Below are 18,471 nucleotides of genomic sequence, written 5' to 3' on the forward strand. Positions count from 1 at the left end.
TGAAGTGTACTGCGCTGATTGGCTTCCAGGCGCCGGCCGCGTGTGATGTCCCGGGCAACGATTGGCTCTCGCCTACCGGGGGCTTCTCTCACCGGGACTCGGGACTCCCGGGAAGTGGACTGGCAGAGGAGGGGGCTAGCTAGCTGTCTCTGCGGACCAAGGAGGAGACCCCCGCGCCTCCCTGTGTGAGGCGGCCTCACAGGGCCGGGTGGGCTGGCTAGCCGACGCGGCGGCGGAGGAGGCTGTGAGGAGTGTGTGGGACAGGACCCGGGACAGAGGAACCATGGCTCCGCAAAACCTGAGCACCTTTTGCCTGTTGCTGCTGTACCTCATCGGGGCCGTGATTGCCGGGTGAGGAACAGACACTCGCAGACGACGGGGCCCGTGGGTCAGCCTTTGCTGGGGGGTGGGAGGGGGTGGGGGAAGTGGCATTGCCAGACTGACGGAGTGGAGAGGGGCATCTCTGTGGGTTGGCGGGGTGGCGGAGGAAGGGGTAGTATGGGCCAGGCTAGTGGGGTGAGAGGAGAACCGTGGGTGACACCAGTGAGAGGGCCTTAGGTCCAGAGAGGGTCTTAGGTAGAGCTAGATTTGCCCAGAGGAGTGGGAGTTGGATGCATTGCCAAACGGCATTTGGGGGATGAGGGAAAGAAGGTGGTTGTGAGCTGAAGCAGTGTCACGTAGAGCTGGGGAAGAAAGAGGGATGCCTGACTGTAAGGAAAGGTAATGACAGTGCCAGGCTGAGGTTGAGGGGATGGACGTTTGTTTGATCAACGAGGTGAGTTGCTGTGCCCCGCTGAGGTGGAGAAGCGGACGATGCTCTATGCCAAGCCTGCGAAGAGCCATTGGGGGGCTGATATTAAAGTGGGTGGATGACGCCAAGCCGAGTTGGGACTGAACGAAATTGGATGCGGGAGGGGAGCAAGAAGACTCTTTGGACAGCCCTTGTACTTCCCAGCTTCTTGAGCTATTTATTATCTTAAGTTGCTTCATCTTTAACATTCTGACAGTGCTACTGTTAGGACATTTATGTGGCATAATCTTTTTAAATAAGGAAAATCATCCTTTGAGAGTGTTGTTTGACTTTTAGAAAAGTCAAAATCATTTGGAGCCAGTATAAGGAAAGGGGAGAAGAGTTAATTTGATTATATGGTTATTGCCTGAAGATAACATGAGACCATAAAATAAGGAAGTGGTTTTCTTGACTGAAGGTGATTCTGAAAGAAAAGTGCCACAGATGTTTTGAATAATCTAAAAAGAAGTATATAGCCTCTTACTGTGATTACTTCAATATATAAGATTCATTACAAATTCTGGTGTTCTCTTTTTAGTCATTCTTCGTGTGTGTATGTGTCACATAAACCTTTATTTTTGTACCTCTTTGCTGAGATACAAACCTAAATATAGAGAAAAAATAAGTCTTTTACTTTGAAGAATATAACATGTAACTCTTTAATGAAGTATTCTCTCCCTCTACTTCCCAGACGAGATTTCTATAAGATCTTGGGGGTGCCTCGAAGTGCCTCTATAAAGGATATTAAAAAGGCCTATAGGAAACTAGCCCTGCAGCTTCATCCCGACCGGAACCCTGATGATCCACAAGCCCAGGAGAAATTCCAGGATCTGGGTGCTGCTTATGAGGTGAGTCGGGAAAAGTGATAAAGTACGAATAAAATCTGTAGCTCTAGAAAAAACATACAATACAGAGAAACACTCCTTTCAGCTTACATTTATTTATTTATTTATTTATTTATTTATTTTGAGACTGAGTCTCACTCTATTGGCTAGGCTGGAGTGCAGTGGTGCAATCTCCACTCACTGCAACCTCCACCTCCTGGGTTCAAGCAGTTCTCCTACCTCAGCCTCCCAAGTAGCTGGGATTACAGGTGCATGCAACCATGCCTGGCTAATTTTTGTATTTTTAGTAGAGACAGGGTTTCACCATTTTGGCCAGGCTAGTCTCGAACTCCTGACCTCAAGTGATCCACCCACCTCGGCCTCCCAAAGTATTGGGATTATAGACGTGAGCCACTACGCCCAGCCCAAGTCACTTTTATTTAAAAATAGACAGTAGATAAAAGTAAAAGTAGTACTTGATGCTGTATTGTACTAGATATTACATTCATGTTAGTAGATGCCATTTTCTGCCTTTTGATATTAATGTTTATTTTAATAAGAATAATGCTGAAAAAGAATAAATGGAAGATTGATAGATTAATAAGTAGATCAACTGATTGGTCTGTCAGTAATCAGTTTGGGAGCTAGAACCAAAAATAAAAAGAAAGCCTTCATGAGAGTTGCAAACCTACATGTTCATATGAACTAGACAAATAACATGCAGGGCAGGTATAAGTTAAAACGTGGCAGCGGATATTCTGCCTCCATATTGGGAAGCAATAAGGATTGTTGAGGACTTTCACAAACTGAAGCCTTCTGGCCCCATTTCAAGGGAGCAGCTGTTACTCAACCCCAGCCAGTTTTTGTCATACAAATGCAAACAGTATGTTCCTAGATTATTTAATTTTTCAAGAAAAGTTGAAAATCTAGATTTTTTATATAAGTTCTGCTTGTAAAAATGTTGGTAACTAATTCAGTTAAATTTCTTTTTTACGTAGATCAAACAAAGCACAGTTTTAATTTGATTTTGCAACCTCTAATCTGGGGATCAAAACACTCTCATGTGTATCATCTCATTTAATCTTCACTAGGACACCAGGAAATATATTAGAGCTAGGCATATTTTTATTCTCATTTTCTAAATGGACACAGAAAAAAATTAATTGAACTAAAAGTCATAGAGCTAAAACTCCTGAATTTAAGTTTAAATTCTTGTATATTGAGAAGGCTAAAAACAAATTGAAAAATATTTTAGGAAGACACAAACCTTGAAAGGAAGGAATCCCAAGATCTCTTAGATTAAAGAAGCAATGGAACTGAAACAGTGTGTTATACCCAGGTGAACCCAAGAGCTGTTGGGGTCCTTTCTTCTTTCAACACCATCAGGGATCCTATGGGACAGAAATTCTTTTTTTTGAGACAGAGTCTCGCTCTGTCTGCCAGGCTGGAGTAGAATGGCACGATCTTGGCTCACTGCAAGCTCCGCCTCCCGGGTTTTATGCCATTCTCCTGCCTCAGCCTCCCAAGTAGCTGGGACTACAGGCGTGCACCACCACGCCCGGCTAATTTTTTGTATTTTTAGTAGAGACAGGGTTTCACCGTGTTAGCCAGGATGGTCTCAATCTCCTGACCTTGTGATCCACCCGCCTCGGCTTCCCAAAGTGCCGAGATTACAGGCGTGCCCCGTCAAGGGACAGAAATTCTTAACCTGAGGCACATTGATAAACTTGAGAAGGTTGATGGCCCATCCTAAATTATATGTAATATTTTGTTTCTTGTTGATAATATGCATTCCATATTTTGCACTGTATTTTCCATGAATAGTCCCCTTGTTTGCTAGGAACCCAATAGTCAAAAACATTTTCTAGGGAAGCTGAATTTACCATGCTCTCTAAAGAATCTTCATGTTCTTTATCCATGACCTAGGCAGGCTATACAAAGGTCAGTCATGAAATCGCGGTTTATTTAACTTTAACAATCCTTTTAGCCACTAGTTCAAATTTCTTTTTTCTTTTTATCATTCAAGCTTGATTGCCTTTAGTCTTAGGTAAATTAGTGTTCACAAATTAGAATCCGAGTACAGTTATGAAGAATCTTTTGTGAATACAAATTTGTTTTCTCTACAGAACTAGGATTCCCGCTGGCATTTTAATTACTTGAGAATCTGTGTGTTGGTTGGCCAATCAACTAAAAACCTTTTTTCTTTTAAAATAGTTTCCAAGACCATGGGATAAAATTGCATTCCTTGATGGAAGAAAAGTGAGGAGGAAGTAAATGATAATGACTTCAAGAGTAGTTTTTAGGGGGTTATTACAGAAGCCTCTTTCTTTAAAAAGAAACTGACTTAAAACTAGTCTTTGGGGGTTTTGAAATGGTGTTTTTTATAGTCTCAAATGCAGGGTTCATTTATTTGCCAAGATCAGATCAGAGAAGTAGCCTAAAAGTGAAAATATTGGAGACCCAGATAATAATAAGGGTTTTTGTTTTTTTTTTAAGTTAACTGTGCCCATTTCTGCTTCCCCAAGGTACCTATTTTCTAAAGATATTTGTGAAAACATTCTTTCTTCTCCCTTTTTCTGTCATAGTGGCTTTAATCAAGTACTGTGGTGACTTCTGGAATAACCCATTTGCCTTTGCTTTTAAGAATGTTCACTCTCTTGTATACTCAATTTCTATTTATCCTTTCAAGGATATCTTAAATGTTAATACATTTTTGCCATGACTCCTTACACCTCATTTGGGCCCTAAGCCAAAAGTGTGTCCTGTGTGAATATGCCTTTCTTTTAAGTCAACAAGCCCCATCTACTTTGAACCTCTCTTTTTCTGGGCCACCATGAGTATGGTTTTGAAATAACTCTCTCCTTCAGCCTCTTGTCTAAGTAAGAGTTTATAAATATCAAAGGACGATTTTAAAGCCATTTAATTTTCACAAGTGTATATGTGCATATATATCAGATTGCTCTAAATAAAAGAGAAAGTTTTTTTTTGCATGTTGAAGGCAAATTTTGAAAAGGATGGAAGCTTATTTTGTTATTACATTCTTTAATATGCAGAGAGAAAGCATATAGTCATGATTGTGTATGTAGTTCTCTGAAACTTAAAACTTCAAGAATTATTTCAAGCAATGAAATTGACCTTGAATAACCTTCATAGAGTATTTTCACTTATTACTCTTTCTGCATTTCAAACTCAGGACATTACAAACTTAAACATATATATATATGGCAGGCAGCATTCTTCCACAAATGGATTTCTACATATACCAAAAAATGAAAAAAGGAGGGTGAAAAGATATCAGTGTAGGCCTCTCTGGAGGGCCTGTCATTTGATTTCCTTGACTTGACAATCTCCTAATACATGCGTGTGTGTGTGTGTGTGTGTGTGTGTGTGTGTGTGTGTGTGTGTATTAGGTAGGGGGTGTTGTAGACCTGTGGGGCCAAGTTGTTTTGAAGGCAGTATAGTGGTTAACAGCATAAGCACCAGAGTCAAACTGCATGGGAAGTAAACCTGAGGAATCCGTCTTACCTCTTTCCTGTTACCACCCTGACCTTCACAGCTGCATTGCTAATCTCAGGTATTATTTTTTAGTGACTAGGCAAGTTTTGACAACTTTAAATTAAAAACATGAATGGAGCAATATGGAATGAACAATGCATCAAAGAATTTAGTCATACAGAAAATAACTTTGTAAATATGCCTTAATACAGTACATAATGGAAACTACATTCTATTAAAATTTTAGACCCACTGTCAAAGTAAAAACAAACATAAATGTGACTATGCCTTAACTGGATATTACCAACTCATGATCTTTTCCTCCACTGGCTTGTATCCCCAGGTTCTGTCAGATAGTGAGAAACGGAAACAGTACGATACTTATGGTGAAGAAGGATTAAAAGATGGTCATCAGAGCTCCCATGGAGATATTTTTTCACAGTGAGTAATTGACCCATCTGCAAAGTGTTAGTGTCTGAGAGAGGGTCACTTAGCGATTAAATAATTATTCTCATTCCCTAGTTCAGAAGCTTTTGATGAACAGTACAATTTAGCTGATGCAAAGATCAATTATTGTCCTCCCTGTGGGAAGATAGTCTTCTATTTTCACAAAGCTTCAGAAAAGACGGATGGCACTGTAAGGATATTCCATCTAGCCAACCATATCAGTTAAATCAGTGCTGACAATTTGCGGTGGGGACATGTGTTGGAAATCAATTCATCCTTGCCTACTTGCTATCTTGGAATCTGCAAACCACTTAATGAGCAAAATTATTGTTAGCAGAGACAGAAAAATTCCTACTCCCATACCCAGAGCTGCCTCTCTCTCATGCTATCAACAAGTGAGGGTGATTATAATAACCAGCATTAGGGGAAGGAATTAGGGTAGAGGACCTTTATCTCTTGCTTTCTGAGAGTGCTGGGTGGTTGGAATAATAAACACCTTTCCTCCTCACTCTGTGAACCTCTCTTTATTGAGCATTTGAATTTCCACATTCCCTGATGATTACATATACTAAGAGACCTTAATCTGGGGTTTCAGGTCTGAAATTACAAACAAAAAGATGTTCAAATCTGCATTTTTTATGGGGAGAGTTCATTGTTTTCTTCAGATTCTCAAAGGGTTCTGTGAACCCTTCCCCAAAAGAAGTAAGAATCACTGTTGCATATAGTAGTTACCACCATTTAGTGCTTGGTTGGAGGGCCTGGGGTAGGGGAGTAGATTTTTAGGGCATGTAAAGATGTGTGAGTAACATGAAGGACATCTTCGCCCTCCCCACCCCCCGCCCCCCGCCAGGATCAATTTGGCTGTCTGAAGTGATCCCTAGGGGATACCAGAAAGCGAACCGGCTTCCCCAGCCCCCACCCTGTTCTCTCCCCTTGCCTTTATTTAAGATTCAGGGAATTCATTCACCTGAGTTGGTTGGTGGGAGAGGGAGTTAGTTATCATCATCGCTATGCTAATATATGAGGCTTCTTAATAACACCAAAAATTAACATTAGATTAAACCACCTGTAGGATTGAAGGTCACTTTTTTTGTTAATCTCAAGTTACTGTTGTTACTTACAAAAATTAGTTTGGGTCTTGTAGAGGCTAGAACTACCTTCTCCTTAAGCACTAGGATTCTACTAAGGCTGATGCTTTTTTAGCTTATTTAATTACATACTCAAGATTTTTGTGCAGAGCAGTAGCTTCTTTCAGCAAGTTACATGCTTCTAAAAAGCATGTAAAGGGAACACTACATATGTTAAAATTACCGATAAAAATTTCTAAAATTAACCATTACATTTAGCATTACACAAGTTTATGTATACTGTACTCTTTCTCAATAAGTCCACCATATTCAGATTTTTCCCAATATTGAAAGATTATTATTTCATTGGTTGGGTCCAACATTGAATTCATTGGCATACTGTGTGTGTATGTACTGTACTATATGTGTGGGCTATATTTTGTTAAAAAGTGAATTTTTTTGTAGTAAGGGACCATATAGTTACAATACGGTTGATAGTATATAAATTTAAAATTATGTATGATAGATGACTCCATTGTATTAAAAAATACCTTGTAGTTTTGCACAATGCATTGGTAGAAACAGTAGTTTATCAATGTAAAGAAAATGAGTTAATTGTGAAACATGGAGTCTTGATTTTTTTTTCCTGATGATTTTGCACTTATCTTTAGCTTCTTTGGGGATTTTGGTTTCATGTTTGGAGGAACCCCTCGTCAGCAAGACAGAAATATTCCAAGAGGAAGTGATATTATTGTAGATCTAGAAGTCACTTTGGAAGAAGTATATGCAGGAAATTTTGTGGAAGTAAGTTCAAACAATATAGCTGTTCATATTGACTCCCAGAACTTGTACTTTTGACTAAAAATAAGAGGTTTATATGTACCTTCTCTGTCTTTTTGAGGGTAAGAGGGAGTGATCAAATGCACAAAATTGAATTAATTATAAACCTTGGTTCATGATACAGTGATGTCATTGTTTTATCACCCAGCTTAAGAACTAAGTAAAACATTACCATGACTTAATCTACCTACATGCTACTTCCCTGTTCCATTACCCTGCCTCCCTTCAAAGGTAACTACTGTATTGAATTATGTCTTTATTGTTCTTTTGCCATTCTTATTTTATCATGTATATATGAATACCTGAATAATGTTTATTATATTGTTTTTGATTTTTTAGAAATGGTATCTTATTCATTATTTTCTGGGACTGGTTATTTTCACTCACTATTATGTTACTAGGATTCACCCTTGTTGCTTATTGCTGTATTGTGACCATAGTTTATTAATAGGCATTTTTGTTTCTTCCAGTTTTATTCAATTCCAAACAGTGCTTTTATGAACATTTTAATCCATATATCCAGGTTCAGATGAACAAGAATATCTCTTGGGTGGATATGCTTGAGAGTAGAATTGCTGGGTAATATGAACCAATGTTCATTTTTACAAGTTAATACTGTATTGCTTTTGAAATTGATTGTACTGATGCTTTTCTACATGCAATTTATGAGATCCTATAGATTCACTGCCTCACTAATACGTGGAATTATTAGACTTCTTAATTTTTGCTCATCAAATGGTTATAAAATATTATCTCATTATGGTCTTGTTTTACATTTTTTTTAAATTACCAATTAGGATCAGCATCTCTTCCTGTGTTTATTGGCCATATTTGTTTCCTCTCTTGTGAAATGCCTGTTCTTTCTTTTGCCTCTTTCTTATTGATTTCTAAGAGTACTTCACTCTTGCTGCTAATTCTTTGTTGGCCGTATGTAATGCAGATATAGCCTATCTGTTTGTAACTTGCCTTTTCATTATGTTTAAGATTTATTTCAATTTTCAGCAAACAGAACTACTTAATTTTAATGTAATTAAATCTGTCAGTCTTTAATGGTTCGTTTTTGTGTCTTTTTAAAGAAATTCCTTTTTGTTCTAAAATAAGAAAGCAGCCATGTGCAGTGGAGCACACTTGTAATCTCAGCTACTCCGGAGGCTGAGGTAGGAGGATTGCTTGAGGCCAGGAGTTTGAGGCTATCATGTCCTGTGATTGCATCTGTGAATAGCCACTGCACTCTAGCCTGGACAACATAACTGAAACTCATCTCTGGAAAAAAATTTTAAAATAAAATAAGAAAGCTGTTCACCTATATTTTCTGCTAAAACTCTGGGATCTTTTAATATGAGGTTATTCATCTTTTTTAAATTCTGGAAAATATGTCTCATTATTTTTTACAATTCTTTTTTTTTTTTTTTTGAGATGGAGTCTTGCTCTGTCCCCCAGGCTGGAGTGCAGTGGTGCGATCTCTGCTCACTGCAAGCTCCGCCTCCTGGGTACACGCCATTCTCCTGCCTCAGCCTCCCGAGCAGCTGGGACTACAGGCGCCCGCCACCACGCCCGGCTAATTTTTTGTATTTTTAGTAGAGACGGGGTTTCACCGGGTTAGCCAGGATGGTCTTGATCTCCTGACCTCGTGATCCGCCCGCCTCGGCCTCCCAAAGTGCTGGGATTACAGGCTTGAGCCACCGCACCCGGCCAATATTTTTTACAATTCTTTTATCACTCCTACTTCTGTCTGCTCTTAACTTTCTTTTAAATACGAAAAATAAATTTTGTTTCTTTATCCTTCACTGCTTCCTTCTGGGAGGTACCTCATTTTGATCTCCCAGCTTACTACTTCAGTCTTCAGCTATATCCATTCTAATAATAACCCATCTGGTGTGTTTTAATTTCAACTCATATTTTTATGCATAATATTTCTACTTGATTCTTGCATTATTTCTTACTCTATATCATTTTACTAATGCCTTCCCTCCTTAAGTATTATCATGCTTGTTTTAAGTTCCTGGTCTGTCTAATCTTTTTTTAAGCAAAGTACAGTTGCTTAAAATATGTTATTTAGTTTGTTGTCTTTTGCGGGGCAGATGATAGACCTTCTCAGGTATCTAGCTGTCTTGGCCTTTGAGCTGATCTTCCCTTACAGGTACCAGCAACTACCTTTCCCTGCAGAGCATCATGGGCTGAGCCCTGACCTGCTGGTTTTAACTGTGTTTTGTTTGGTGTCTTGGGGTGTTTTTTGTTTTGTTTGCTGTCTGGAGTCTTTTGTTTTCTGCAGTCAGGGGAAACAGTTCAAAACAGCCCTCTATCTGTGGGATTTTCTCATATATTCTGTGTTGTAGTTACTGTTTCCTGGAATCCATGTTTTCTTGTAGTTTTTCCAGGATACTGGAGGAGACAGCCGGTAGCCTGTGCATATGTGCCATCTTGACAAGAAGTGTATTCTTCTTACTTGTAGCTGCTTCTCTGAATAATTGAAAGAAGAGATATAGACAATCACAGAAGATGCAACTTACTTGTAATACTGTTCAGGCTGCAGGAAAAAAGGGCATTAAAAATATTCATAAACCAGTGAGGTTGTTTAGATGGGAGGAAAGAGGTGAACCTAATTAGTGCCCATGTCCCCTTACAAGCCTGTTCTGCAGTTGTCACTAATAAACAGTAGACATCACCTTTTGCTGTTAGTGTGTTCCCGAACAAACTCTTTTTCAATCCAACCATTGTAAAGGCTGTAAATGGCTTTGCTGGCTCAGTAACCCCATGTTAAATTCTTTTTTTCCTTTTTTTCAATCCTGCTCCTTCTGTATGTAAATTCTTTTTTAAAGAAAAAAAAAATACCTTGAGAAATAGGATAGCACAATGGTTAAGAAGCATGGACTTTGCAGCTAGACTGCCTAGTTTAGAATCCTGGCTCTGCCATGTATTAGTCATGTGGCCTTGGTCATGTTACTTAACCTTTCTATACTTCTGTTACCTCATCTGTAAAATGGGGATAATAACAGTACCTATCTCATACAGTTGTGAGGGTTAAATGAATATGTAAAAGTGTTTGGCACATTGCTTGGCATGTAGTAAGTGCTATAAAGTGTTTGCTCTGATTACTATTATTGTTGCTATAATTTACTCTGTTGACCTGGGCCTTTCATATGTTGGTAGGCTTTAAGGGATTTTTCTCCAAGCATTCATCATTCTGCGTGAGCACATACCTTGTGATTAGATGTTTGACTATTTAAACAGGCAAAACTAGGAATACATTTCTGCATATATATCAATTTTACATTCTTAGAGGGATCAGAATGTTTGATTGCAGTCAACTACAAAGAGATGGTCATTGTTTCTCTTCCTACGTGTTAAAGTATCTGAATGGAGATAGCTCCAGAAAATAGTCCTGGATTGAGTTTCCTGAAATAAGGAGACATTTTCATTAGGTTAATCAGAAGATTGGATAGTAGCCACATACCAGGTTTTGAAGGCGGTGTTTGTTCGTCGGGGGTCATGCTTTACACAGCTCGAATTTCCTAAAAGATAATCATTACATGAACTACTTTAACTCAGTAGCATTTAGTTGTGGCTTAGAAATGCTGATACCATACACTTTATTTTTCAGTTCTCTTGTTTCTTACTCCCGTCTCTACTTCTCCAGCTTTAGAATTTGAGTCATTTAAGTATGTGTTTGCTTCATTCCTGTTTGGGGGCTGATTTGTACTCTTCAAAGAGTTTTGTCAGCTTTAGATCTCTGAGGGATAGATTGCCAGAGAAGGGGAAGTTTCAGTCCAGGCATATGTGCAGAGCCTTGATCAAGTGAGGAAAGGAAAGGCTATTTTATACAAGAGAGAAGCTGATGTTGTTTATGCACTTCCTAGGTAGTTAGAAACAAACCCGTGGCAAGGCAGGCTCCTGGCAAACGGAAGTGCAATTGTCGGCAAGAGATGCGGACCACCCAGCTGGGCCCTGGGCGCTTCCAAATGACCCAGGAGGTGGTCTGCGATGAATGCCCTAATGTCAAGTAAGTGAAAACACCTTCTTTGTTCTACCAAGAAACACTTGTTAATTTTGTTCATCTAGTCAAACGCCAATGGTCCATACTAGATCTTTCTCTGTCCTCTCCCCACTGCCATGTTCTGCAAAAGGATAGAGCAAAACAATGTACATTTTTTTCTGAAGTATTTCTAAATATCTCCTTTTATGTTTCTGAACTAATAAGCAGTGCCCTTTATTTCTGATATATTTTCAACAAGTATTAATGCTTCATTTTCTTCCTTCTTGTACTATTAGAGCAGCCTTATATGTTTATATAATGTATAGTAGCTTCACCCTGGATTTTAGCATATAGAAGATGTAAATGATTATCAGATAGTTTTGTCAAGTGGAGGCACACTACAGTCTTCCAAGAAAAAGCTCTGATAAAATAGATAAAACTTTATCTATATCTGATGTTTTGTTTATATTTTCATTATTTTTCTCCTCTTTTAATTCTCTTTACCTCAGACTAGTAAATGAAGAACGAACGCTGGAAGTAGAAATAGAGCCTGGGGTGAGAGACGGCATGGAGTACCCCTTTATTGGAGAAGGTGAAATATTGATATTTGATTTTTTTATTTTGATAACTTTCTGCTCTCTTCTTGTTTGTGAATACCTCTCACCCCTGCCTTACTCCATCTTAATGTTCACATAGTAAATGCATATATAATTTCCAACACTCTTTGGCCAATTTTAGGATATACAAAGCCTTTTGTTTACCTAAAGCAGTAGCATTACCGTTTATCCTTTGAATGTCATGGCCAAAAGTTATTATGAAGTAGCCTAAGTTTCATCAAAATTTAGGGTGTTCAGACCTTAATGAATTTTAACTCAGCAATGAAAGAAGATACATAACTCTAGTTGGCATTAATAAGATGCTCTCAGGACCTCACCTTTAGACTTAAGTTTAAAACTCTAAAAATAAAAAAAGCTTTAAGACTTAGGTTCAGGAGACCGGTGAATCATTCTTTGTTTAGGAAATGGGTCAAGTTATGTACTGCTGTATCTGAGGCAAAGGTGATGATTTCTAATAGTCTGAAACTTGATATAACCAGGCAGAGACACTGCCGTCACAGATTTGACAGGTCAATGCCCAAAGTAGTGGATTAAAAAAATGTATCAGTTGCCAGATAGACTTGTGGTATCCAATTTGTATGATTTACAATATGCTGTAATCTGCTCTGAGTAGGTGAGCCTCACGTGGATGGGGAGCCTGGAGATTTACGGTTCCGAATCAAAGTTGTCAAGTAAGTAATCTAATTTTAGAGGTCTTCTCAGATGAGTCAGATTATAGAGACGTGGGTGGCCACCAGAGCAGTTAGAGACTTTTTTCTCTGTTTCTTACCCTTATTACCCTAAACAATGATTTGTAGCTCCTCTACAAGGCTGAAAACTTGGGGTTGGGCCCTAGGATTGAGTCCCAGTTATTTATTTACTTAGGACTTAAAAATGCAAAAGATGTTGAAAGGAAAGAATTGATAAGTAAGAAGTTATAAAAGAGAAACAAGATAGGGAGTCAAAGCTGAGATTTTAGCTGAAGAAGTATGGCACCATACAAGAATAGGAGACTTTTCCATAGACAGAACCTTCTACGTAATATGCAGCTTCTGTGAAGAGAGAGCTTTTCTTTTGTGAGCTTCTCTTCAGCATGAAGTGCTGCTTAGACAGTTTTGCCTGGGACTCTGGCTTTCTTGATTACTGTTTCTCTCTTGTTACCACTTTGGAAACCAGTAATATCTCTGCCTCTGTAAGGAGTCATCAAAACAGGGTTCCTACCAGAATATGGAGAAATGGCCCCCCACTGTCTGAGACTTTGCCTTCCTGCACTCTTTAATCTCAGTGTTGTTTTCCCCAGCTTCTTTACCTACCTTGTCTTTATCATCACTTCTTAGAGAAACTGGAACATGTGTTGTTTCCTGAATAAACCTGACACCTTCCTTGTCTTTGCCAGAATTCCTTCTCACTCTATTTCCCCTTCCCTCCACCCATTTTATCTGCATTTCTACAGCCAACTTAGTCTCGTGAGCCCAGCTCAGGAAAACTTCTATAGACCTATTTCCGAAGATGATCTCCCCAGAAGCTGTCTTTCTCTCTTTTCCATAATCTAATGATTATAGTTTTACTTATACTCTGGCTTTTGCTGATTGTGTGTTCCTTAACAGTAGCATTTAATAAGACTTAAACAGCTTTATATTCTTGATTAATACTACACACAAGGGTATGTCTAAGAAATGTTTATTGTTTGAAAGAGTGGTGTTCACCTTTTTCCAGGATTTTTCTAACAACTGTTTGAACTTAAAGTTGGAAATTAATGATTTTTACCTTATTCTGTTTTTAGGCACCCAATATTTGAAAGGAGAGGAGATGATTTGTACACAAATGTGACAATCTCATTAGTTGAGTCGCTGGTTGGCTTTGAGATGGATATTACTCACTTGGATGGTCACAAGGTAAACAAACCAATTTACTTGTTCTCCATCCTTTTGAAGCCTTTATATGGGTAGTTTTGAGATGTATCAGCTGTTTCAGTCATTGAGAACCAGATGGACTCCTTTCTCAGTCGTATTGTGCTGTCTGTACTTACTCTGCTGCTGAGCATACTGCAGTGACAGTGCCAGACCTTTCAGCTACTCAGAATGGATTGCACAGCCTTTGACAATCTCGTCCTTATAGTTTCTATTGACGAAAACCTTTCTTTGTTCACTTGTTTTTGTGTTTGATTTTTCTTCTTTAAAATCCTTTGTTCTTGACTCACATTGTCCTAGTGGTATTTCCTTTGCTCCTTCATTCTTTCTTTTTGCTGAGCTGTGACATTAGCTTTGTGTACCAGTGCTCACTAGAAGCTGTGTGATGTACTTCAGATGTACCGCTCCTGCTGCAGTACATTCCCTTTGGTTTTCTAGGTACATATTTCCCGGGATAAGATCACCAGGCCGGGAGCGAAGCTATGGAAGAAGGGGGAAGGGCTCCCCAACTTTGACAACAACAATATCAAGGGCTCTTTGATAATCACTTTTGATGTGGATTTTCCAAAAGAACAGTTAACAGAGGAAGCAAGAGAAGGTATGGTGTATTATTGTGTGTGTGTGTGTGTGTGTGTGTGTGTGTGTGTGTGTGTGTGTGATGAGAAAAAGGTGGCAATAGAAGAACTCTCCAGTGACATGAGACATCAATCATTAATGCTAGTAGAACACTAAGATAGAAATGAACTCATCTTTCTTTGTAAAGGCGATGTATTAAAAATCCTGCATCTTTGTGTTACAAAAGTCTGTGTAAGCTGTGCTTTGAAACCTAGGGAGTGATAGAGTATATGGGAGTGAAGCAGAATCACTTAAAACAAATGAACTGGACCACACTGTAAAAGGGAAGATGAGGTAGACAGTAGAAAGATTAGAAGCTTATGGGTGCATGTCTAGGATGACTGGTTGAGAAGAGGGCCCCACTGGGGGTCCTAAACAGTAAGAGAAAGGAGAGCAATGAAGGAGGTAAAAACTGAAAAGAGGATACAGAAGAAGGAATGGAAGACTGAGCTGAAGAGTTTTCTTTCCTTTTTGATTGGCTCTTCTCATTCCTCATTTCATAGAGCTTTGTGGGACATGTATGTAGTATGTGGGCCTAAAAGAAAGAGACAAGGGATCATCCTGGACACACGTGCATGTGTGGGGTTACCTACATGTGATTACGTTGGAGATTGGTAGTTCTTTAATTCACATCCATGTTTGTCATAAGGCCTTTTATGAGCCTTTTCTTGAAATATGCTCTTTAAACGCTAGGAAAGTAACTTTTTTTGTTAATGGAGTCATTTGTTCATTCTTTCTTCAGGTATCAAACAGCTACTGAAACAAGGGTCAGTGCAGAAGGTATACAATGGACTGCAAGGATATTAAGAGTGAATAAAATTGGACTTTGTTTAAAATAAGTGAATCAGCGATATTTATTACCTGCAGGGTTTTTTTGTGTGTGTTTTTGTTTTTATTTTCAATATGCAAGTTTGGCTTAATTATTTTTGTCTAATGATCATCATGAAATGAATAAGAGGGCTTAAGAATTTGTCCATTTGCATTCAGAAAAGAATGACCAGCAAAAGGTTTACTAATACCTCTCCCTTTGGGGATTTAATGTCTGGTGCTGCCGCCTGAGTTTCAAGAATCAAAGCTGCAAGAGGACTCCAGGAGCAAAAGAAACACAACATAGAGGGTTGGAGTTTTTAGCAATTTTATTCAAAATGCCAACTGGAGAAGTCTGTTTTTAAATACATTTTGTTGTTATTTTTTTCATGACTCCTGTTTCTTCTGTGAGCTATTTGGGTTGTCCTCCCATCAAGCAAGATGGATGCACACGCATGCAAAAGAGTGATATAGATCCAGTCCCCATGCCCAATTACACACACGGCATCTGCTAGAAAGGAGCGTAGAAGAAACCGAATGGTTGATTGGGGTCCATGAATGAAGCTTACACAAAGATCTAATTGTCCTTGAGGAAGTATATTTTCTCTCATTTAATTTGGGAATAATAATCTGATATGGACACTTTACTGTTTAGAAAGCACCTTTCATGTATATAATTTCAGTTGACCTCATGTAGAAAGCCTTTGGTTTGTTTAGGAACAAGGACTACCACTGGTTCTAGAAAAGGAATTTAGAGTTGCAAATTATGTTTGCTCATCTCATGGCACCCAGTTCAGATGCTGTGTGACGAGTACATTTGACTTTTGAATCTCCCTCATTTTCATATATATAGTCACATCACACTCTACTCTTCATGTACTTTGGACTTTTTGTCTCTGCTAGTGAGTATTTCAATTCTGTTTAACAACTGCTGTTGTGTGTTGTGTGTGGAGCTGCCTTCTAGCCATCAGCATAGTTCTGGCAGCATCCCTGCCTTTGGGCTATACATATCTTAGAAATCACCAGGCGTGGTGGCTCACACCTATAATCCCAGCACTTTGGGAGGCGGAGGCGGGTAGATCACGAGGTCAGGAGTTCGAGATCAGCCTGGCCAACATGGTGAAACCCCGTCTCTACTAAAAATACAAAAATTAGCCGGCCACGGTGGTGGGCGCCTGCAATTCCAGCTACTCAGGAGGCTGAGGCAGGAGAATTGCTTGAACCCGGGAGGTGGAGGTTGCAGTGAGCCGAGATCGTGCCGCTGCACACCAGCCTGGGTGACAGAGCAAGACTCCATCTCTAAAAAAACAAAAAACAAAAATCAAGTGAAACCACACAAATATGTATGTAAGTTTAGTGGACTTTTTATACCTATAAGATTCATTATGTACTGAATTGCCTCTAGTTGAGCATTTCTCAGGAGTGATAGTCATTTCCTTTATATATCTTAGCCCAGGAGAAGTCTTGATCATTATTTGCACTTACTAATCCCCATTTTTCCAAGATGTATGCAAGGGTCAGTCATGATACTAAGAGCTAGAGCGGCTAGTCTTGGTAAGAAAGACCCCATAGGGGGAGGGACAGCATTAGGAGATACACCTAATGCTAAATGACGAGTTAATGGGTGCAGGAAATCAACATGGCACATGGATACATATGTAACAAACCTGCACAAAAAAAAAAAAAAAAAAAAGAAAGACTCCATAGGGATAATGTGTTTCCTACAAAGAAGAATGTTAATGGGGCTTTGTCACTCCTGGGCTTTGCCCCCCCCTCCCCTTATCCATTGTCTAGATTGTCGTGATTTAATGAGTTAAAGAATATTCTTTCATTATTGGACTCGGCTTCAGGTAGCTTTAAGTGCTTTATCTGAGGCACATTGTAATTTGGAAAGATTTATATTAAAGTTCCATAGATTTTCTTAAGAAGGGAAAATAAACACTGTAGAGGAAGGATGCTAGGTAATTAATATGGAAGAACAGATAATAGTGTCTTCATTTCTGCAAGGAAAAAAGCCATTCCAGGGAGCTATGCAATGAGGCTGAAAGGATGCTTGGCCTGGAATCAGACTTAATCGCTATGACACTGAGAAAGCCTGTTAACCTCAGTTTTCTCATCTGCAAAATGGAGATAATGAAGGGGGATATTTTTGTGCTTAGTCTTTCATGCATCGTAAACATCTTTGTGGGCTATTCAGAGATTTATTCACTTACATATACTTCTGCCCCTCAGCTGCATTCACTATTGGTTAGGTGCTGGATTGCCAAATCCTAGATGGATGTTAGTGCTCAGAAATCACTGAAAAGGGAACAGGATTTGGAAACTTAAAACCTGTTTGAAAAGTTCCAATGGGTGTTACTAGAAATGGGAATGGAAAGATAATTTTATTTTATTCCTTGAAAAAAAGCTGCTATTGGCTCCAGTAGCAACCTTTACCATGAACAAAAGATATCCAAGGGCTCTGAAAAATAAGCAAGAGAAGAAGACACCACTTGGTAAGTGTTCACTTTTTAAAATTCTAGTATTTTAGTCACTGAAATTGCTCCAGGACTCACAGTGAAGGGTTGGACACAGGTCACAGGCTGTGGGCACCAGTACAGTTTCCATCATAAGTTTAGATGTCAAAGAGCTCCAACCCTTTCTTACTCCATTAAGAGAAATGAAATATTTCTGAGTGGTATAACTTTAAGCAAAGTACCTCTAATAATGCAGCCAGGCTGAGAATGACATAATTTGGAGGCAGTCTCATCACACTGAGTGTCAGTGAAAACCCTCTAGAGCTGCATAGTCCAATCTGGTAGCCACATGTGGCAACTGAGCACTTGAAATGTGGCTCATCCAAACAAGTGCTATGAAGCATAAAATACACACTGGATTTTGAAGACTTAGTAAAAAAAAAAGTAAAATGTCTCAATTTTATATTGATTACATGTTTAAATGGTAGTATTTTGAATATAACTGGTGAAATAAAATAGATTATTAAAAACAAAATATATTACTAAAATTCACCTGAGTTTTTTTTTTCACTTTTTAGAATTTGGCTAATAGGAAATTTTAATTACGTATGTAGTTCACATTATATTTCTGTGGATTGCACTGCTCTAAAG

The 18,471-nt window shown here is 38.9% G+C and overlaps 1 protein-coding gene across 1 annotated transcript; it reads left to right on the plus strand.

Annotated features, from left to right (window-relative positions):
* The first annotated feature begins 61 nt into the window (after positions 1-61).
* DNAJB11 (DnaJ heat shock protein family (Hsp40) member B11) lies at positions 62-15,757 on the plus strand. Its single transcript, XM_032171848.2, has 10 exons — positions 62-351; positions 1,482-1,638; positions 5,453-5,550; positions 7,295-7,427; positions 11,321-11,463; positions 11,946-12,028; positions 12,667-12,724; positions 13,816-13,927; positions 14,381-14,540; positions 15,300-15,757. Exons 1-10 carry the CDS (start codon positions 284-286, stop codon positions 15,362-15,364), a joined length of 1,077 nt encoding a protein of 358 aa, XP_032027739.1. The 5' UTR covers positions 62-283; the 3' UTR covers positions 15,365-15,757.
* Positions 15,758-18,471: the final 2,714 nt, after the last annotated feature.

This window comes from Hylobates moloch, unplaced genomic scaffold (assembly GCF_009828535.3).
Source record: "Hylobates moloch isolate HMO894 unplaced genomic scaffold, HMol_V3 SCAFFOLD_13, whole genome shotgun sequence".
Lineage (NCBI taxonomy): Eukaryota > Metazoa > Chordata > Mammalia > Primates > Hylobatidae > Hylobates > Hylobates moloch.

Bases quoted from the DNA above. Each gene is read 5' to 3' on its own strand.
- DNAJB11 (XM_032171848.2), top strand. From the start codon at position 284: ATGGCTCCGCAAAACCTGAGCACCTTTTGCCTGTTGCTGCTGTACCTC. The intron at 352-1,481 runs GTGAGGAACAGA...TCTACTTCCCAG, and splicing joins ATCGGGGCCGTGATTGCCGG to ACGAGATTTCTATAAGATCT. The intron at 12,029-12,666 runs GTGAAATATTGA...TGCTCTGAGTAG, and splicing joins GTACCCCTTTATTGGAGAAG to GTGAGCCTCACGTGGATGGG.